This window comes from Passer domesticus, chromosome 2 (assembly GCF_036417665.1).
Source record: "Passer domesticus isolate bPasDom1 chromosome 2, bPasDom1.hap1, whole genome shotgun sequence".
NCBI classification, from domain to species: Eukaryota; Metazoa; Chordata; class Aves; order Passeriformes; family Passeridae; genus Passer; species Passer domesticus.
Genome location: NC_087475.1, coordinates 6,900,217 through 6,920,835, shown reverse-complemented (window position 1 = coordinate 6,920,835; position 20,619 = coordinate 6,900,217). Strand labels below are relative to the sequence as shown.

At 39.2% G+C, this 20,619-nt stretch overlaps 1 protein-coding gene across 15 annotated transcripts in view; it reads left to right on the top strand.

Moving 5' to 3' along the window:
* KDM6A (lysine demethylase 6A) overlaps positions 1-20,619 on the top strand; it is a 150,178-nt gene that overhangs the window by 54,687 nt on the left and 74,872 nt on the right. For all 15 annotated transcript variants that reach the window (XM_064407273.1, XM_064407271.1, XM_064407254.1 and 12 more), the window contains exon 5: positions 17,793-17,851. In XM_064407273.1, coding sequence (XP_064263343.1) covers positions 17,793-17,851 — 59 coding nt within the window. The remainder of the gene's footprint in view (positions 1-17,792; positions 17,852-20,619) is intronic.

The following is a 20,619-nucleotide window of genomic DNA, read 5'->3' as shown; positions in this document are numbered from 1 at the left end:
TTAGCTTTTTTAAATGTCTCTTTCTATTAATTGTCATCACACAAAACAAAGGAATCCCCCTCTGCACGTACACCCCATGCAACTGTTTGGGTCCCAGCAAGCTTTAGATGTTTTTAGGGAGCACTCGTGTTGCTCTGTGTTTAGGAATATTTTGCATTTGCCCTAAATTTGAAAAAAGGTACTGTTTCAGTGTCTGCAGTTCTGATTTTTTTTAAAATGTGCATTCATTCATTAAGCTACTCATCCCTTTTTAATCAGTCGATTTATAAGAACTTAGAAGTTTGAAATATGTAATATCCTGAAAATGTTAGAGGAAATAACATGTTCTCGGGAAAAATTTGCTGGTGTCAGGAGGAGGAGGCAAGACAGAATCTCAGAGGGAGCACTCTTCTCTCACCCTGGAAATGGCATTTGTTTCCAGACAGTGTTCATTACGTTTTCTAATGGGGACTTCACCCTGGAAATTCAGCAGGAATGCTCCTCTTGTCCCTCTGCATGTGTGATCTCTGTCTAGAAGCCCAAACACTCTGGGTGGAAATACCACAAGTATCATCAGGATTGATGGCAAAGTCTCTTCGGAAAAGCTTTTTATTCACGTTGAATTCTCCTGCTGCCGAAGTTTCTTTTGTGCAGAATAAAAACTGTCACCATTCATGTGCTCGTATTTAGATGAATAGCATGCTTCCCTTCTTCAGCCCCTTGGTTGAGGATTCAGGATGCTGAAATATTTGATGTGCTCAAGTGTGGCACTGGAGAAACTCATCAATTGGGAATGCTCGGAGCGAGGTGTTCGTAGTTGAGTAGAACATTCTGACTCCAACAGGGGATGCATCTCCAGCAGGCAGGAGTAATACTTGAATGGTGATAACGTTGAGTGACCAAATGTCTCTTTTTCTAAATAGAAACAATTATTTTGGAAATGCTAGTGATGCTTTTTCAAAAGCCTGTGCCATTACTGTGGCTTCTGCAAACGACAGTGACTTGGCACTCTGTATGATTGCTCGTTCCTTGCATGGAAAAGGTTAAAATAAAACCCATCACCCTAGTTTTCAAATGTCTATTTTGTAGATTTCTGTTTGATCTATAACATGGTACAGTGTCTCATTGATGAATGGCTTTTTTTTCAGAAAGGGTTCTTTTACATTTTAAGGTTCATTCTTGAAAAAGAGAAAATATTTGCTGAGTTTCAGAAACAAAGAACTGCTTTATTTTGCAAATTCCGTGTTTTTGAATTTGCTCTCTCTAGAACTGGCATCTCAGTGGTTTTTTTTTTAAATACTCTTTCAAGCATATACCTAATTGAAGTGTTGAGCTTGCATCCTTTCCTCCTTTCCTGAAGGATGCAGATTCAGCTTCTTCCGTGTGGTGGGTGTGGGTGGAGAGGAGTGGTGGAAGTGTGAGTGGATCCAGTGCAAATCGCTGGAGAAGGCAGCAGGTGGGAGGATGGGGAGACAAAGAGCTTGGGGTCTCTTTAGAGAGTCTGTGAGCAGCCTGTGTGAGGCAAATAAGTTCATGCTTTGAGGAAAAGGCAGACAATTCAAAATGGTTTGAGATTGATGTTTGGGCATGATTGTGCTCTGAAGTAAATGTAGCTGTTTTTCCTTTTTTCCTCATTGTCTTTTTTTTAAATTAAGTTTTACTTAGTATTTTTGTTGCTGAAATATTAATTTAGACTCTTCAGAATTCTCAGGGTCATCCAAAAAGCAGCAATAGAGCTGTATTAGCAGACATCATAACTACACTGATGCTGTTTAACATCTAAAAATGTTTTCTAAAAATACTTCAGGTCTTGTTTTTCTCTTCTCCCGATGAATATTGGGTTCCATATCATTTATTTACCTATTGGACTGTTGATTATTGGAGTCAGGCACAGATCTGCTTCCAGGTATCTTAATGACATAATAAGAATTTTATGAACTTCTTCTGAAAACAGGCTGGAAAATCTGATTCCAATCCTGGTAAACACTGTGAAAAGGGAAATGGCTTTCAGTCATATCTGCAGTTTAGAAAGGAAAGAAGATAAGCTCATTATAATTCTGAAATATTTTTGTTAAACCTAAGGGATAGAAACCCATAGGGGTGGCAGAGAAGGGGGAATGTCTTTACAAAAGGCCTGCTGGTATTTCTGGGTTTTCTCTTGTCAGCTGCTGTAGGAAATTCATGCCTGCTGCATCTTTCAGGTTTTGTATCACTGGTTGTATGGAAAGTTGCATTAGTTTTGCAGAATGCTGCAGACACAGTTTTAATTGTTTCAAAAAGCAGATGAACAATTTCAGGGAGGAAAAATCCATTAAGAGCAATTAAATACAATGACATTTTGTTTGGCTTTAGAAACCTTTGAAAATCTCCACAAATCACTGGAGATTAGGATGGTATTCTTGCAAGGGGGAGGCTCAAAATAATGATGGAAAAGGGAGTGAAATTACTCTTACATGTAACTGCAACAGCAACCTTATAGAAGTTCAGTGTTACTTCTGAATTGTATGATAACCTGTCCCTTCCCTCCAGGATCACCTACAGGTAGTTGTGTTTCCATTTGCTGATGTGGTCTTTACCTTTTGCACAGGAAGGATGATTTTCTGATTAAATGCAATCATTGGATGTTGTCTGGAGCAGAATACTCTATGAAGCTATACAAGAATCAAGAATTTCAGTACATGATCTCTTCTCTCCCCCTGAAATCCATAAAAATAGAGTAATATAAATTAAATCATCCATCTAGTTCATAATGGAGCATTACAGTCCTGTCTCAAGTCTGGCTTTGATCTTAAAATCTGGGCAAACAGAGCCCTCTGTCTGTCTGAATTGTGTAAGAAAAGCTTGTCTTGAAGGCACTTCATTTCACTCAGATTGAGTGAGATTCAGAGGAATGTAAGCCTTTTTCTCTCCTAAACTTTCTTCCCTGTGCATTGTTGTCAGACACATTCCTTGGGACTCTCTCCTGCACCACCATGGCTGTAATGCTCTCTTTTATAGAGGACCTGTGGGTTCTGCTTGCTGGTGATTTTTTCCTGACCTGGGTTTTCATTAAAGAGCAAAATGAAGCCAACAGATGATGAATGTCACTTGTGAGGTCAAGACAAACCCAGATGGGTGCTGTCACAGAAAGGCAACTTGTCTTAAATGGAGAATAAATATTAAGTGCTGATTGGAAAAACAGTACAAAATAAAAATGGCTCTGAAGGAACATAACTGATATTTCTGGAATTTTTCTGCATTCAGTGGCTTTCCTAATTCTAGTGTTTTGCTAGACACGTAGCTCCTAATTCCTGTGGCATCTTCCTGTGTTCCCTGTTAACTAACCACCTGAACCTTGGTTTTTTAATCTTCCCCTGGAATTCTGGTTGTGTATCCTTAGTCTTACAGCCTGTACATACAAACTGGGACATGTGTGTGTTTTGAGATGTTTTGGGGATTGAAGCTCAGGAACAAGTGCCAGGGCTAGGACTTTATTACGTGTCTGGAACCCAGGGAGTCACTGAGGTATTGGAGCAATGTCTTGAAGCACAGATTTGTCCCATTGTGACTCATTGTTCTGGCTGGGGAAAGAAGGTGGTCAATGATTACAGCTTTGTAATCATTGGGAAGAATGTCCCAAATAATCTGCCATGTCGACAAGGGATTACTCCGTCCTTAGTGGGGAAAAAATTGCCTGTCTATGTTATGTCAGTCAAATGTGAGATGAAAAACAATTCATTGGTCTGGACTATCAAACCCAGCTAAGTCCAGAAGCACTGATTTTCTCCTGAGGCATTTGGGTAAATTTGACTTCTAGAAACAGAGGATGAAGGGTGGGATGGCTGCGTCCAAGAAAGTCACAGATCTCATAAAGCCCAGGGTAAGGCAAAAACCCTGACACAGAAACACCCACTTCACTTAAATGTAGGTAAATAAGACAGGACTTAAACAGATTATTAGTGTGAGATTTCTCTTTGTTTACCAAAAAAATCTGAATCTTGGGCCTGAAAAGTATTTGTTGGACACCAGACATGTAGTGAAGACACTAACCAGATTTAAAAGTGCTTGAGAGACATGGTGTATTATGAAGAGAAACTGAGCCATAGAATATGGTAGAATGAGATTAATAATTACCACCTTAAACAATTAAATATGGCCTGGACTTTCTAAAGCACATCCTAAAGTGGATGTGATTGAGTTTAAGAACAGGATCAAATGTAATATTGAAAACATGTTAAAAAGAGAGAAGTAGCACAAAACCTCTTATCCTAAATGCTTCTGCAAAACATCATGCACAAATTGGACCTTCCAGAAAATGGATTTATATTTTCTTCTTTGCCCTGATGTTGATCTTGAAGAGACCTTTTTAGGCTCCCTGCCTGCCATGTTCCCTATCTACCAGGGCATTCTGTGGCTGTGGTTTATCTCCCAAGGAGTAAATTTTTTGTATTTTATGCTGGGAGCTCTTTCTAGCAGAGCAGTACTTAGGTAACCTTAATTCTCATAATCTTCATGTGTTAGCACTTGTTCTCTGGTAGATTTGAGAGACAAATTTCTTCATTTGTTAAGCAAAGTACTGTAAAGAGATTGATAATTTCCAGGTTGGATGATTATGCCTTCCCATTTTGAGATCTGCTAAGTGACCACAAGGTGATGATCCCAGGTTTATGAAGCTGCTCACATCATTGTCTTCATGGCCTGGAACTGTCTTTCTGTGGGTGTGGCTTACTTCATCTTTGATATCTTCAATTGAGAAATGGTCCTGAAATTGCTTGTAACAGACAACTGGACTTCAGAAGAAAGTGTAAGAAAGCTGTAAAGTATTTTTTTAAAAAGTTATTCTAAATAAGAAGGTAGGTTCAGATTACAATGTATAGTAATCACATGTTCAGAAAAGATGGGAAAGAAAAACCCCATTTTTTGATCTAAAAAAATAAATGTAAATTGGTGTATATTAGACAGTGTTAGGGAAAAGTTGTAAATGTGGGGCTGATGTAGTGGTTTTGTATAGGAGGTGTTTAGGGAAGTGATACAAAAACTTCTGTGTAATTGACAGTCTGGAACCGTTAGGAAGCTGTGTACACTTCTGTGAAAAACACATGTTAAAGATGAAAAATCTTGGTAAAGTTAAGTAAATAATAGTAATGTAATATGTAATAATGATTAATATGTAAATGTAATAATGATTTTAATGCCTGGAATTGAAAGTGAGAATTTATATTGTAAAACAGAAGATAAATTTTGAATGTCGAATGGTACAGATTTAAAGTACAGAAAAAGATTTTGGAGAATTGTGATAGCAAGTTCAGTTTCATATGGCATATTGATATTTTTAAACAGTAGTATTTTGAAAGTATTTGTATCTACCATCTAACAGCTCATGGTCCTGAGGGAACTTGCCTTAATATTAGAAAAAGCAGAGTATGAAGAAAAACTGAAAAGCCCAAACAGTATTTGGTTTAATGAAGAATAATATAGAAGGCTATACTGGAAAGGATGGTCTTATGTAAAGGATAAGGATAGTTCAGTGTGGCATTTTTCTAGAATCCAGTCATCCTCCTCTCTAAAACAGAACAGAAGAATGAAATTTCAGACAAATGATCAAAGCATTATCCAAGAACTGTTTGCAGAGGAGATTCTGCGGACTCTTGCAAGCCTAAGGAGGTGTCCAGTCACACCAAGGAGCAGCAGTTATAATGTGAAATTAATTTGTGGAACTCAGCAAGGTGTCTTTAAAATAAGAGCTCTCTGAGATTTGCAAAAGTATGTTGAATTAACAGAGGGGGAGAAAATCCCCATTTGGTTAATTTGCCCTCTTTTTGTCCTCTTGCTTCTCCTCCTCCAGGCTGTCAGCTGAGCTTAGGAATAAACTGCTCCAGAGGAAAAGATTTTAAAGCTCTCAAACCAACTTTGAGAGGTTTCTTACCTAGCATGGTGAGGTAGTAGTCAGAAGTGAAGAAACATTAGTGGACTTAAAAATGTTTCAGTTCCCAATCCAGGACGGTCGTGGTGTTCATGGTGTTTCCACTTGTAGTTTGTCAGAGTTAATTTTTCAGAAATTAAACTGTTGACAGAAGTAATTAAGTAAAGTCAGGTACAGCAGCAGTGATGCAGTGGTAAGAAGAAGAGGGATTAGTGAGGGAGGAAAGCAACCTGAGCTCTGGATCAGAGGAGGAAAGAGCTGCAGTGCAGAATAAGCAGAGGTGGGGAGGGCAGAAGCGTTCTGTCATTTGGCTTGTTTGTATTTTTTCCTGGTTTGTTTTGCCTTTAGAAACTGACGGCTCTTAAACTCACTAGTCTATATATTCACAGAGTGGGCTGAAAATTTACTGAGGTACAGTTTTCTGTTAAGAAATGATGATTTGATGGAATTGAAATGCTCTGTGGGAATGGTTGGTGGGCTGCCCAGCTGCTTTGCTCTGCTCTTGGCTGCTGGCCATCCAGTCTGCTCCCCCAGCTGCCTGTCATGTGGGCCTGCTGCCTTGGCTCCTGTAGCCCATTTTAAGTATTTGTACATTCTAACAAATAAAACAGCAAATCACCAATTAGAACACCAATTAGCCATCACTACTTAACCAACTACAGTCTTAATTGGACAATCATTTTCAGTAATAATTGATTGATCCCTAACTAGCAACCATTAATCAATGATCTTGCATTTCAGTTCTTGAAAGGAACCTTTAAAAATTGACACATTCTTGTTTAAATTTTTGATACATATGTAACAATACATAAAATATATCCCAAAATGTGCTGTCAAATAACACTTGAATTTTTGAGATGTAACTGATTAATGAAAAATAAAATCAATATTCAAAACAGCTAGTAAGGTTTTTTTTCTAAAGCTGATACTCAGAATTTTGTTCCAAATGTGGGGTTTTGTTCAGTTTGCAGTTTACAGAACAAACTGTTTTATGCTGGAGCTAATGAAGCCTGGGCAATGACGAGCTGGTGTCTGTTGTCCTTTCACACCTCCTGTCCTTCCCTCTCCCACGTAAGCACACACAAACTGAAATTCCTCATTTTCCTAGTGAAGCATCCTGAATGACATCTTGTTTCCTACGGCATCTCTGAGCAGGAAAAGCACATGCTTGATTTAAAGCTGTGCACTGGGCTAAGTGTCTTTTCCCAAAGAGGAGAGAATAATTAAGCTCTATGTGCTTTCTGAAAGTAGGCCTTGTCTGGGGGGTTCTTTTTCCTACCCAACAGGCATTTTCAGTGACATTCCTCCAGTTTTTCATCTTTGAGAAGTCTTGCTTTCTCTAAAACTCATTTGAAGGCAGCTAACAGGTTCAAGAGTTACTCAGCTGGAAAGAACAACATAAAAGCAACAACAGCATTCTTAGGGGACTTGGTTAAAAATTAACCTTTGAATTTTTCCATTTAGCAGAGTTCCAGATTTAGCTGGGTCTTTGTTACTGCCCAGCATAATGTGGTTTAACATTCAAGGGGAACAACCATAGAGAGTTTTGTCATTTAATTTTTTGTGGTTATTTTCCTTTGGTTTTTGCTGCTCTGTTTGTGTGTATTTGAATCTCTTTATAGTCATTCATGCCTTAGTATATTCAACTTGTCCACTCCCATTTTCTGTGGAGTGCCTGAGGTAGAGCAGCTGTGTAATTAATGACAGTAAGGCTTTTTTCCAACACTAGTGATTTTCCAGCAGTGAGAAACTGACAGGGAAATAATGGGGCTACTTGTCAACTCAGTGGGATTCCTATCTTTGCTGGAACAGGTTGGAAAAATGGTGAATCAAGGACAGAAAATTCCATGCTAGTAATTCTGCTTCATAAAATGTTTTGAAGAATATGGATGTAAATAGTGATGATCACTTGTCATGTGAAAGAGAATAAAACATTTCAATGAACTGTCCAGATGTCAGTCCAAAAAAGATGTTTCAGTAATGTTTGTGTACACATGAGCCAGCATTAGTTTTTGTACTTCGAAAATATTTGTGAGGAAATCTAATCGTTTTTGTGAAGTCACTGTATCTAGATGGGAAAGAGGAAAGCTAAATCCTTTAGTTAGTATGAAATAAGAGCAATGCTCACCAAAGAAAAGCAGAGGATGAGAAGATCTGCTCAATGTTTTAATTTGCTTGTGCTGATCAATATTTGGACCCCACCTCAAGGGTATTGGCAAAATAAGGAAATGCCTACAGGACAGCACAATGAGGGGAATCTCTCTTCTTCAGACCACACTTGTTTTTGATAGTAACTTTCTCCAAGTTCATCCTGATTTGAAGGAAGTTGGGTAAAAAGGAAAGGAATCCTGCATGGATGAACAAGATGCTCCTGACAAAGCTCAGGCATAAAAAGGAAGCATACAGGAGGCAGAAGCAAGGACAGATAACTCTGGAGAAAAACAGAGAGGTCATCCAAGCATCCAGGGATTGCCTGAGGAAAGCCAAAGCCCACACGGAGTTGAATTTGGTGAGGAATGTGAAAGGCAGCGAGCGAGCTGCAAGTATCAGCAGCAAAAGGAAGATGGAAGAATTTAGCAGCAGGTCTGCTGCTAAATAGGGCAAATGACAAAGGATATGGGAAACATGGAGGTACTTCACGTTAGCACCTTGGGCTTTACTGGGAGGGCTCACTTTCAAGGCCCTTGAGACCATTTGGGAGGTCTGGACCAGGAAGATTTGCTCTCAAAAGAGGATAAAGTTTGGGAAAATTGAAGCAAAAAAATATCTAGAAGTCCTTTGGACCTGCTGGGATACATCAGGGAGTGCTGAGGGAGCTCATCTCTGTCACTGTGAGACCACTCTTAATGATCCTGTTAAGGTCATGGTGGTGGGGAAGGTTGCTGAGACCTGGAATAAAGCAAATTTCACTTCTGACCTTAAGAATGACAAGAAGGAAGATCCTGGGAGCTACAGGCCAGTCAGCTTCACCTCCATCCTTGTGAAGGTGATAGACCAAATTATCCTGGAAGCTGTTTCCAGCACATTCAGGGCAGGCAAGTCACTGGAAGTAATCACCATGAATTTATAAAGGAGAAATAATGCTTGATGAACCTGATAGCTGTTTGCAACACAGCGAGTAACTTGGTGGAGGGGATGAGAGCCACAAGATATTGTGTTTATTTTAGTAAGGCTTTCCACACTGTTCCTATAATGTGCTCACAGACAAACTGGTGAAATAGAGACTAGATAAGTGGTCAGTGTGGTAGATTGAAAACTGGCTCACCCAGGCTCAGAGGATTGTGATCAGCATCTGTCATGGTCAAACCCCAGATGGCAACTTCAGTACCACACAGCCACTTGCTCACTACCTCCTTTCCCCCTGGTGGGAAGACAAGAATAATTGGGGAAAAAACAAAGGGTAAAACCATCTGGGCTGAGATACAACCAGTTTATTTAAAGTGAAACGAAATAAAACACAGTAATACTAATTGTAATATTAACAATAATGATGACTTTAACAAAAAGGAGAGAGAGAAAGGAAAAATCCAGGAAAAATCAGCACTGAACAATACAATTGATCCCCACACACTGAGCAGTCAGAGCAGTGCTCAGCCCCTCCTGGCCAGCTCCTCTGTGTTTGTATAGTGGATGTGACTTTGTATGGGATGGGATGTCCCTGTGCCCAGTCTGGATCAGCTGTCCCAAGCCTTCTGCCTCCCTGAGACATGGAAAGGTCCTGACTTAGGGCAAGCACCACTTGTAACAACTGCAGTGTCTGTGTGTTTACATTACTCTCATCCTAAATCCAAAGCGCGGTGCTGCACAGGCTACTAAGAAGAAAATGAGCTCTATTCCAGCTAAAACCAGGCCCTATCACAAAGTCCAGCTGGAGGCCAGCCATCAGTGGTTTAGCCCAGGGGTTGAGAGTGGGACCAGTGCTCTTTAAAGAGGCACCTTGGGTTAGTGACCTGTGTCACAGGGTAGAGTGCACCTTCAGCAGGGTCACAGACAGTACCAAGCCTGGGGAGAGATGACGCAGTTGTGCTGCTGCTCAGAGGGAGCTGGACAGCCCCAGGAGCCTCCTGGTGTTTGAGACAGAGGCCAAGTCCTTTATCTCTGGAGGAACAGCCCAGTGCAGCAGCATGGGTTTGCAGGAAGGGCCCTGGGGGTCCTGGGGTCTGATGTGACCATGAGCCAGCAAAGGCAGCCCGTGGCATCCTGGGCTGCATAAGGAAGACCATGGCCTCCAAGGTGAGGGATGATCCTTCCTCTCTGCTGAGCCTTGGTGAGCTGCATGTGGAGTTCTGGCTCTGGTGCTGGGCTCCCAAGGAGAACAGAGTGGGGTGGTAGTGGAACAAGTCCAGTAGAGGGCGTGAGGCTGTTTAAGGGCATGAAACATCTCTCATGCACGGACTGGAGAGAGCTGAGTTGTTCAGCCTGGAAAGGATCAGGAGTGTTTTATCCAGTTTTACAAATAAACAGAGCCAGAATCTTGGTGGTGCTAGTCAAAAAAAGGAAAAGCAGCAGGCACTAACAAAAAACCCCCAAAAATTCCAATTAAACACATGAAAAAGTATTTATTTCTTTATTTGTGAAGGTGATTAAACTGAGGAGAAGGTTGCCTAGAGGGTTTGTGGGGCCAGTGTCCTTGGAGGCAGTCAGAACCCAACTGGACATCATCCTAGGGATGCTCTAGTTGTGCTTCCTTGAGAAGAAGGTTGGACTAGGTGATCTCCAGAGAGATTGTCTCTTTCTGTGCAAACATTGGATACATTGGTTTAGTTATAAAGCATCTGTTGTCAAGCATGGTTTCCTGTATGGAGTTAGGGGGGATGTTTTTTCATAAAGTCATGTATCATACAAAATAAATTAGAAGCTTTGTGATTGTTAACAGCATTCAGGGAATCTGTAGGGAGAGTATTAAATTTGGTTAGATGAATCATCTGCATAAAATATCTGTCAAGGTGAGTTTAATCCTTTGTGTGTTGCACAACACTTTGCTCATGTCAGAAAAATTCTGTTTCCTGTTAAAATACTTAAATTATTGAGAATATTTGTACCAAGTGAAAAATGAAGATATTTACAGCAAGTGAAATATTTTAAGGCACATAAGTCAGATGCCCATAGCAATGATCACAGTTTAGACACTTGTTTGGCTGTTTGTTTGTGTGACAGACTTGGAGGGACCCTAGTTGATTAGAAGTCCCTTTTGCCAATGGACCTTAGGATAAAGAAATATGTGGTTTGCAAAACTGCATAGATTCCATCATCAGTCAGGAGGATCTGAGTTAGTTAGTGTTGTTTTCTCAGCTTCTCATTTTCATAGGACAGTACTCCCTACAAAGTAGTTGCAACACAGTGTATTATTCAGGAGGGCTTGAAATAATGAATGTCTGTTGAATTAATTACTGTATGTGGGTTTCAGTAATTTTCCAGTAGTCTTGTCTTGGTGTACCTGTCCATCCCTGTGTGTCAGGGAGCTTTTCTTTGCAGATAGTGCTGGAAAGCCACTTGGAGGACAACAAGGCTCCCACTTGAGCTTGTTCACACAGGTCTTGCCATGTGTGTTTCAATCCATGAGTGAAAATGTGAGGACAAAAGTGTTTTGGTGGAGTTGCTGTGTTCCCAAAAAGTTTAAAGAGTAGTTTTCATTCAGAGGGGAGCTGCGGGGAATGTGGAAATGCGGCACTGCTGGGAAATTGCACAGGATAAATGTACTGTCTTTCCTAAAGAGGAGATGAGTAGGATGGCCAAGACAGCATTGTAATTTCAGAGATAGGTTCTGCTTACAAAGGGGAAAAACCTCACAATTTGTAGATGGTGTAGAATTTCTACTTGATTTCTCTTTGTTTTTATTTCTGCTTAATTTCTGGTGAGAATTTTTCTGTCATATGAAAAAAAAAAGTAGTCTTTATGAATTAAGAAAGATTTCTTCTTGAAGTAGTAGGTGTATTTTGGCAATATTTACTCTCAGAAAAGATCTTCAAGAAAATGAGGAATTACTTTGTAGCTATTTACCAAGATATTACCTATGACAGAATATATTTGTCACAGGAATAATGACTTTTATATTTTAATTGCTTTCACATGGCTACTGGGATGCAGACACACACCCAGTCACAAATTCTGGAATATTGTGATTATTGCTCCAGAAGCAGAATCATGCAAGCCTGTTAGAGATATCTGTATTTAAAAATCTTGTACAAATGTGATGATTTGTCAGGTACTATAAAACTTAAAGAAGACAAAACTAATGATCCTAATTTGCCATACACACAGGGATCTTAGTATTTTTGCAGGTGATTGGAACTTAGAGCACGTAGGTAGCTCTCTTCTTCATGTTTATACAAATCTAAACAAATTTTATTTGAACCCTCCCCTCTTTCTCCTGAGCACTTATAATCTCTGTGCTAAAGCCTGTCAGCTCCCAAAGGCCTGGAGCTGTTCATGCACAGGGGCCTAGGTGGAATATTTTATTGGGTACAAACTCTCTAGGGAGCTGTTACTGTGTATTGAATAGAGTCAGGAGGAAGAACTAGCCACCATAGTGTCAAAACTTCATCTTTCTTTTTTTTCTAATTTCAGTAAAGAAATAAACGTATTCACACGTTTAAGCACAAAAACTGTTCTTTTGTTTGAACAGGTGGCCAAGAGCCCCTGTGACCACAGGATGTGACATAAACTGTAAAACTTTGTTGTCCTGGTTGGGTTTTCTGAGGAGCAGTGGCCGCCTGCCCACGTGTGTCTTGTGCAGCTGGGTTGGGCTCAGGGTTCCAGCGGCTCTGGGCAGTCAGACCCTGCTGGAGGCAATCTAAATATGTCATCAAAGACTTCTTCATTCCTGTCAGTAGTAAGCAAGTGAAAAACAGTCACTGATCGCTCTCATAAGGGTGCTGAATGTCTCCTTTATTCCATAGTTTTTCTTTCACTAACCAACTACATGGGAACTTTTTTTCTTCTGTTTTGGTTATTATATAGTATAGTGGGATACACTCTGATTTCTGCCTAAATATCAACTTTCTAATTAAACGAAAGGTTTATTTTATCTACAACTGGCCCTTTGCCATAGAGTCACAAAGAATCACAGAATTGTCAGGGTTGGAGTGACCTCTGGAGATCACCCAGTCCAACCCTCTGCCAAGGCAGGGTCACCCAGAGCAGGTGACACAGGAATGTGTCCAGATGGGTCTGGAATGTCTCCAGGCAGGGAGACTCCACACCCTCCCAGGGCAGCTGTTCAAAACTCTGCCACCTCCACGGAAAGAAGTTCTTCCTCATGTTGGGGTGGAGCTTCTCATGTTTTAGTTCATGCCCATTGCTCCTCGTGCTTTTGCTGGGCACCATTGAAAAGAGTCTGGCACCATCCTCTTGGCACCCATCTTGGAGATATTTATAGGTATGGACAGGAGAACTGGTGCATTTGCCTCTGTGTGTCACTGGTTAAGGACCTGCATGAAGGCTGGCAGGAGGCTGTGATGTTATCTCATGTTTTTATCCACCTTGTACTGACCCAGGGATGTTGTTTTCTCTCAAGTGAAATATTTACACGTGACTTTGGCAGTTTCAGTGATGTTTGAGAAGTCACTGTACATTTGGTAGACATTTTGGTGGGAACAGAGTTGGCTTAAAGAGCTTTTACTTATGTACCAATCTTTTCCTTGTGCTGATGCTGTTGTTAATGGAGGTCCACAAATGAACTTGCTTAGAAAACGGATCCAGTTTAAAAATCCTTTTTACCTAGATACTAATAATTCAGATCACTTCTGGCATCCAGTTGGCTGTAGTACTCTGAAGATGACTGTGTCAGCACAAATGAGAGAGGCAGTGCTGGGGAATGTTTATGAATCAGCAGTGCTGGGAGCTATGGCAAAAACTGATCCTTTTCATTTTTAAATGGCAAGGACCTGGCTGGATGCTGCCTTGAGACTGCTTTGAGTTTTTAGTAGTTTTTTTCCTACTCCCTGACTCTCTAGATGTGCCTAACAGATTTTCATTTGCAAGCATAACTTATAAGTGAATTCCTGTGTTTATAAAACACCAATTTGGAGTCTGTAACAGGGTCTCAGCTTTGTGTGGCAGATAAGTGCATTTCTTGTGGAAAACATCTGGACCCAGATGTGGCAGCCACACACTGGCAGATCGAGTCCAAGATGTCTGTTTGTGATGTGAATGTGGGGTGGCCACTTGTTGGCCAGGACAGGTGCATTTTTGTGCCCCAGTGTCACTGCTGGGCTGGGCTGGTGGATTTCTGTGGGACCTGCTGGCTGCACCCTTGGAAGGTGGAGAAAAAGGCTTTGTGTGGACTTGGCCTGAAATGCCTCAAGAACAGAACACATGGAATGCTGGGGATTTGTTTCCATCTTCTGCTTCAGAGAGCCTGTAAACCAGTTATTTGAGTTTCCATAGAAGGCTGTGAGATGGGTGGAGTCTTTCTCATTGGTGTGTTTTTTTTTGTCTTGATTGCTTAAAACAAACAAGACCAGAAAATTTTCAGTGTGCTTATTCACACCAGATATATAAAAAGATGCATACAAATACATTTTTGCCTTCTGAGTTACCTGTTGACAAAATGTGTATACTACACTCTTTTAGACAATAAAATTGAAATGTTGCTCAGCATTAAATAGTGCATGTAAGTAACAGACTGCACAATATCAGCTTGACAATTTCCTTAAATTGCATAAGCGTGGAAAATGGAAAGAGGTATTTGAGCCATCTAGTGGTTGGTATGAAACATTTTAACATTTTTTGATAGTTCATAGAAAATGTAAATTATGTCAGCTTTGAAATAGCACTTCTGATTTGTCTGTGTTTGTAGCATGGCTGTAGAATGGAAAAAAACTCAAGCATTCAGCTTCAGATTTGAGGCACAGTCTGTGTGGGTTTGTATCTTTTTTCACTCAAGGTTCTAGTGAAAAGAGATATCTGATAACATAAAAATTAAATTAAAAGTTAGTAACCAAAGAATGCCTTTTGGTAGCATGAGATCTTCATAAATGGTGAGGGTTATTAGCAAGTTCAGGGAAGAGACTGTAATAAGATAATTTTGTTTTCTGCTTCTTCCTGAAAAATACTTGGTGAGAAAAAGAGGCCTTAAATTCTACCTCAACAGCTATTTATAGCTGGGACTAAATCGCAGGAGTGATCTTTACTGGAACACATGGAATAGTATTCCTTGGGAGAAACCTGTCAAAACTAATAGAAGAAACTGAAAACTGATTTCTGAAGATGGGGTGTGTTCCTGGTAAACAGGATCTTATGATTTTATGAAGGACATTTTGTAGATGAAGATTTGGGTAATGATCCCACTTGGTGCTGATCTGCACTAAGCTGTGGTGGCATTTCAAATTGGCTGCTGCCAGTAGGAACTTGACTGCATTTTGAAGTTGATGATATTCTGCAAAAGTAATGAACTTTATATGCTTCTCACCTTGAATTCTTTGTGGGAAAGTACAGCCACACCTTGGGACACTGTGATGTCTTCCAGTCCTTGTCAGTCCTGTCCCTGATCAAATGCAGTTTAAAAGATACTTTTTAATCTTAGCTTATTAGATATTAATATAACAAACAGTTGATACATGGTGATATATACGGTTAGAACTATAGTATTTCAGAACAGATGAATTCATGATCCATACTGATGTTTCAGAATTTGCATCTTTACCTTTGAAGTGAAGTATTACAGGTACAAGTATTAAATTTTGCCCTGTTTTTTATTGAGAAGAGGGTGGCAGCTTAAGATATTTGTAAGATCAGTCTCAAAAGACTTAAGGCCAAAGGAGAATGAGAGAAAAATGGGAAAACCAGGCACAGAACAAAGGACAGAACAGTGATGGTTTATTTGTAGTGCTGTGAGGACCATCTGTAGGCTTTATATGAACGTGATATATAAATTACATTTTGATAAATCACTTGCATCTTGATTCTCTTGTGCCTTGAAAGTTGCTTGTTGTTAACCCTTAGCATCAAAATATCTGGGAGATTTTTCTGAATCTCTAACTTTCTTGGACTGTGAATTGTAATAGGTTTCATAAGAGAAAGTCAAATTCTTTGCGAATTGAAGAGTTTTTAGTTGTCTGGCACATTTTGTTTGAATTTTGCAGTGTGGTGATGAAGGATTTTTGTGATCGCTGTTGTTCTCAATTGCTACAATGATCTAAACTTTATTGAGATTTGAACTATCAGAGGGGACACTGGACAGTCCTGTTAAGTTCTGTCTGAAGAAGAAGCTGGCCTGAAGGTAGTGAAGGCTCCTGGAGGCTGTAGTTTGTAGGCTGCCATGTTGCACATGTGAAAATCTCTTTTACTTCTTCATTTAAGATGACTTTTAAGTCAGGCCATTATGTGTGCTCAGCTTTTGAGCCTGCCTTCTTCCTGATCTTCCTGTTGCCAGAACACACTTAAAACATGTAAAAACCATAGAATATGGAGATATTTTATCTTTATTATGTCCATGTTGTGCTTTTATTCAATTAAAGAGGAATGTGGGTTTACAGTAGCATTAAAGTATTTTCTTTATTGTTTATGCACTTCCCCCTGCACTCCTGTTAAGGTCTTCCAGTGCTCTGATTGCTGTGGTATCTGCTCACACCACAGCATTTTCCTGGAAGCTGTCCTTTGCTGAAGCTGTGATCCAGCTGCATTCATGGGAGGATCTTTGACATTTCCACTGGTTTTAATTTGCATTTAGACGATGCAAATGAGGGATAATGAAACTGGCATACTGGATCCTGTTTCTGATGGATGCTGCTCTTTGAATTGTCTTCTGGTTAGCAGTTACTTGTGGGAAAAACTTGATTATAACTTTTATATTTGGGTTGGGTTTGCGTCATAATTAGTATTCCTTTGGTGGAACTCCTTAGAAATTTGACTTGTTAAAGAACTGCATGCAAGTGGCAGGGAGATTATCTTGAAGTGCAGTCTTTGACAATTGAAATTCCAGCTCTTGTCCATGTGTCAGAGCTTTGGGATGCGTCCCTGGTCTCTCAGAATCAGAATTATATATGAGATCAGCCTAAAAATGTGTCTTAGGCAGCATGTACAATGTCTCCTGTAAATAATGGAATTGTTTAGCTCAATAAAAAACAAATGTGCTATGGCATAGCTTTGCAAAAGAAAAAGAAATTTGTTTACTTTTCCTAATTTAGGAAATATGTAATAATTATTTGTGGAACTGGATAGTTAAACATTCATTAACTATTGTTAGTAATTTCACTTTGCAAGTAAGTCATAGTTTATATTAAAAGAAAATGGAGGGAAAATGAGTTTCCAGAAGGGGAATGGTTTTTGTTGTTTTGGCTTGGTTTTTACCTTTTGCAAATAGGGGGATAGGAAATAGAAATTGGATTAATGATGAGGAAATATGATTGTTGTAGGTTTAAAGTTGATGGTCTGTATTTTTTGGTATTCAGAAAAGTGAAATCTCCTTAAACATATTTTCAGATTTGTTTAATTCCTGTTAGACATTAGACACTGAAATTAGAGTGTGCATATCTGTTTTCATTTATGTGAGTATAAATCATTGTGACTATGAAATGGTACTTGGTCATAAATGATTTTTTTTTCATTAATATTAAATTGCCAAAGATTTCTACTCCATCATTTCTTTCCCTGCTGTTGTACAAGTAGAACTGAGCACATCAGTTTCTCCAGTGTAAAAGTACTTGAATATTGTGGGTACTCTTCCACCAAAATAGCCCCTTTTTTGTGACTATGGAAAACCAGTGGGGGTTTTTTTGTTGTTTGGTTTGGTTTGTTTTTTTTTATTTTAGTGTCTGCCTGTCTTTTTGTTGCTTCTTTTTGGCTCTTCCTGTTTGAGGCAAATTTTAAATCTGTTTGTCTTACAATGGAAATAGAATATCAAAGGATGGATAAAATATTGGAAGCTTGCTCTTATCTGGGTTTTAAACACTGTTTCTTTCCTTTACAGAATGCTGCCTTTTTATATGGCCTTGGTTTGGTCTACTTCCATTACAATGCCTTTCAATGGTAAGTTGGAATAAGCTGACAGTGTCAGTGTTTTGTGTGGTGTCCCATCAGTGTGTGATTATTTCACCCTCAGTTCAGTGTGAGTATAAAATAGTTTAATTTTGATTTTATTACAGATAACGTGTTCGCAGGTGTTGCTGTCCTGGGTCAGTGTCTGTACTACTGTATCATACCTGGGGCAGCCACAACAGTTCCATGAGAAGGAAAGCACTTTGGGAGAACAATTTGCACTCCATTTTAGCACGGTTCAGCAGTGGGGATGGGGCAGAATGACTCAATGGGCTTTTGGGAATTGTTGTGATTGATAATCTGTGGCCTGGGTTTGTTGGAAAGTCTCACAAAAAACTTTCTTGGCAGAGAGGTGGTAAATGGGGCTTGTTTTTATTTAGCTTGGTAGGCAGAAGTTTCAACAGAGCTGCATTAGGTGAGGGGTTGGGATATGGGAAGCAATAGGCTCAGATGGAATCAGTGTTTCAATCTGATGAAAAAACTCAGGGTTAAAAGAGTTGTAATTTCTGCCAGGGCTTGGAGGACTGAGTGGGGCTTTTGCTGAGGGTGGGGGAGGGTTGGGTTTCAGTCAGGGTTTTGGTTTTACTTTATCAGTGATGAGAGTGGTGAATGGAAAGGACTCAGTCACTGGGCTTCTGTTCAAAGGTCCTCAGACTTTTATTGGTGTTTAATCCTGTGGAGATGGAGTTAATTCATGGGGGAAAAGTCAGAAAGGTGCAGTGTTTAGGTCAGTGCTGTTTTACACTCAGTGTGGAGACTGTTAGTACAGTAAGTGTGACTTCAGTGCTTGATTGATGACTAAAAGTTCCATTGTTACTGAGCTAAGCCTGATTGCAGTTAGGGATGCAGTGAGTGATCACTGACTGATGATTGGGAACAATGGAGCAGGATTTCTCCTCCCCCTCTCCTTAAATTGTTTCTGTGTATCTCTAAGGGAAAAGATTTATGCTTTCCTCAGGATAATGTGTATAAACTTTTATTCTTCAAATTAGAATAAGTTGGTTAAATTATGAGCTCAAAACATGGTTTATTTTATCTTGAAGCTTACTGCTTTCTTTATTGATAGTGGTGAAATGAATGTTGTTGCTTTGTTGTATTGTACAGGGCATGCAATTCTGTTGCATTCTAATTAACAAGAGGAGAATAAGAAAGTTTTCAGAAAGCCTGAGAATCCATTGTTTTAAGATTGTGATGAGACTTGGTTGAATGTTACCAAGTTTCAGAACATTGTGGTTGCTACATAACTTTGTCTTCATCATTTAGCATTCAAAAGTATTTTGTGCACCATTTCTTACAAGCTGTATCTTGTTACAGCTTGCACTGTGAAATGGTAGATAAACTGTAAGATAAATAAGACAAAGCAGTTAGATTTAGAGTAATTAATTTTTTCAAAAGCCACCTGTTCAACATTGGCTTCTGCTATCAGCAGATCATGCTATTTAGTATTTCTAAATTAGAGCTTTGAATTAATTTAGATTTTTCTTCACTTGTTGACAGCACGAGTGTAAGCTGATGTCCTAACTTAAAGAACTGCACATAGATCTCATATTGAGATTGAGTAAAATAACTGTATTCTCCATTTCATTCCTACAACAATGTATAGCGTGTTGCTAAGGTCATTGTGTATCTTGAAAATATTGGGTAGAATTTTTAAAGGGAGAAAATCCAATGTAGCCAAAATCTTACACTTTTGTGTGCAGTTTTGATTTTTAATCCCTTTGAGTGCCTTTCTTTCCCCTTCTCTGTGATTTTTTGGGGCCAAGAGCAGAGGAGTATGGGGTTGTTGGTATTCAGGTGTGACAAAATCACAATAGACTTGGGAAATGATAGCACGTCATTTACAATAGGTGTTCTTTGAAGACCTTAATCCTCCACAGAACTCTCACAGATTGCCAGGAGAGTCCTCTTCCAGAGTGAAATGCTAATCTGCCTTCTTGCTGCATTTATTCCATCTGTTTATGCTCATAGAGGACATGGATCTTGATATTTCTAGCAGGCAGAGGAAGAGTGTGCAAGTATTCAGGACTGTTTAAGGTGGTTTATTTATTCTGATTCATCCATGAACTGTTTTTTTTAACACCACTGCTTCAGATATTCAGAGATTTTAACAAGAGGGAAGTACATAGGCCTCCTAAAAGGAAGGGGTGAGAAGTACTTGAGGTTTTTTCATGTCTCATATAAACAGAGATAATAAAAAAAGCAAGTGAGAATAAGATCAGCTTTAGAATAATTGTTCATATATTTTATATTATTTTTAAAGTTTTCCGGCTTTCATAAAAGGATGTGTTGGATTGGCTTCAAGATTGTTAATGCAGTTCACTGTAATTCAATATTGTACATATTTTTATATACGAGAGCAGCATTGCAGCATGGTCTTAAGTACAAATCTTAGCTGTTACATTATTTTATGTTGGTGATTTTGTTTAACTGTTCATACAAGAATTAAAAGTCCTCAGCATATATATGGACGCTGCAATAGTGTGATCAGACCAAACCTATTTCACACAATTATTTTCAGTAAGATGTGCTGTAAGGTGTTATCTCCATAAACTTAATCAACTACATTAAAACAGGTCTGAAAGATGTGAAATTTTGATACTCCCTTCTTTTACACCATTTATCATCAAGCAGTAAGTGGTTGGTGCATTTTTACTGTTGTTTTCCTGTTTCTCAGAGTAGAAAACCAGTAGAATGAGATATTTACATAACTTTAATAATTTCATGCCCTCCATAGTTGTCTTATAGATTGAACATTATTA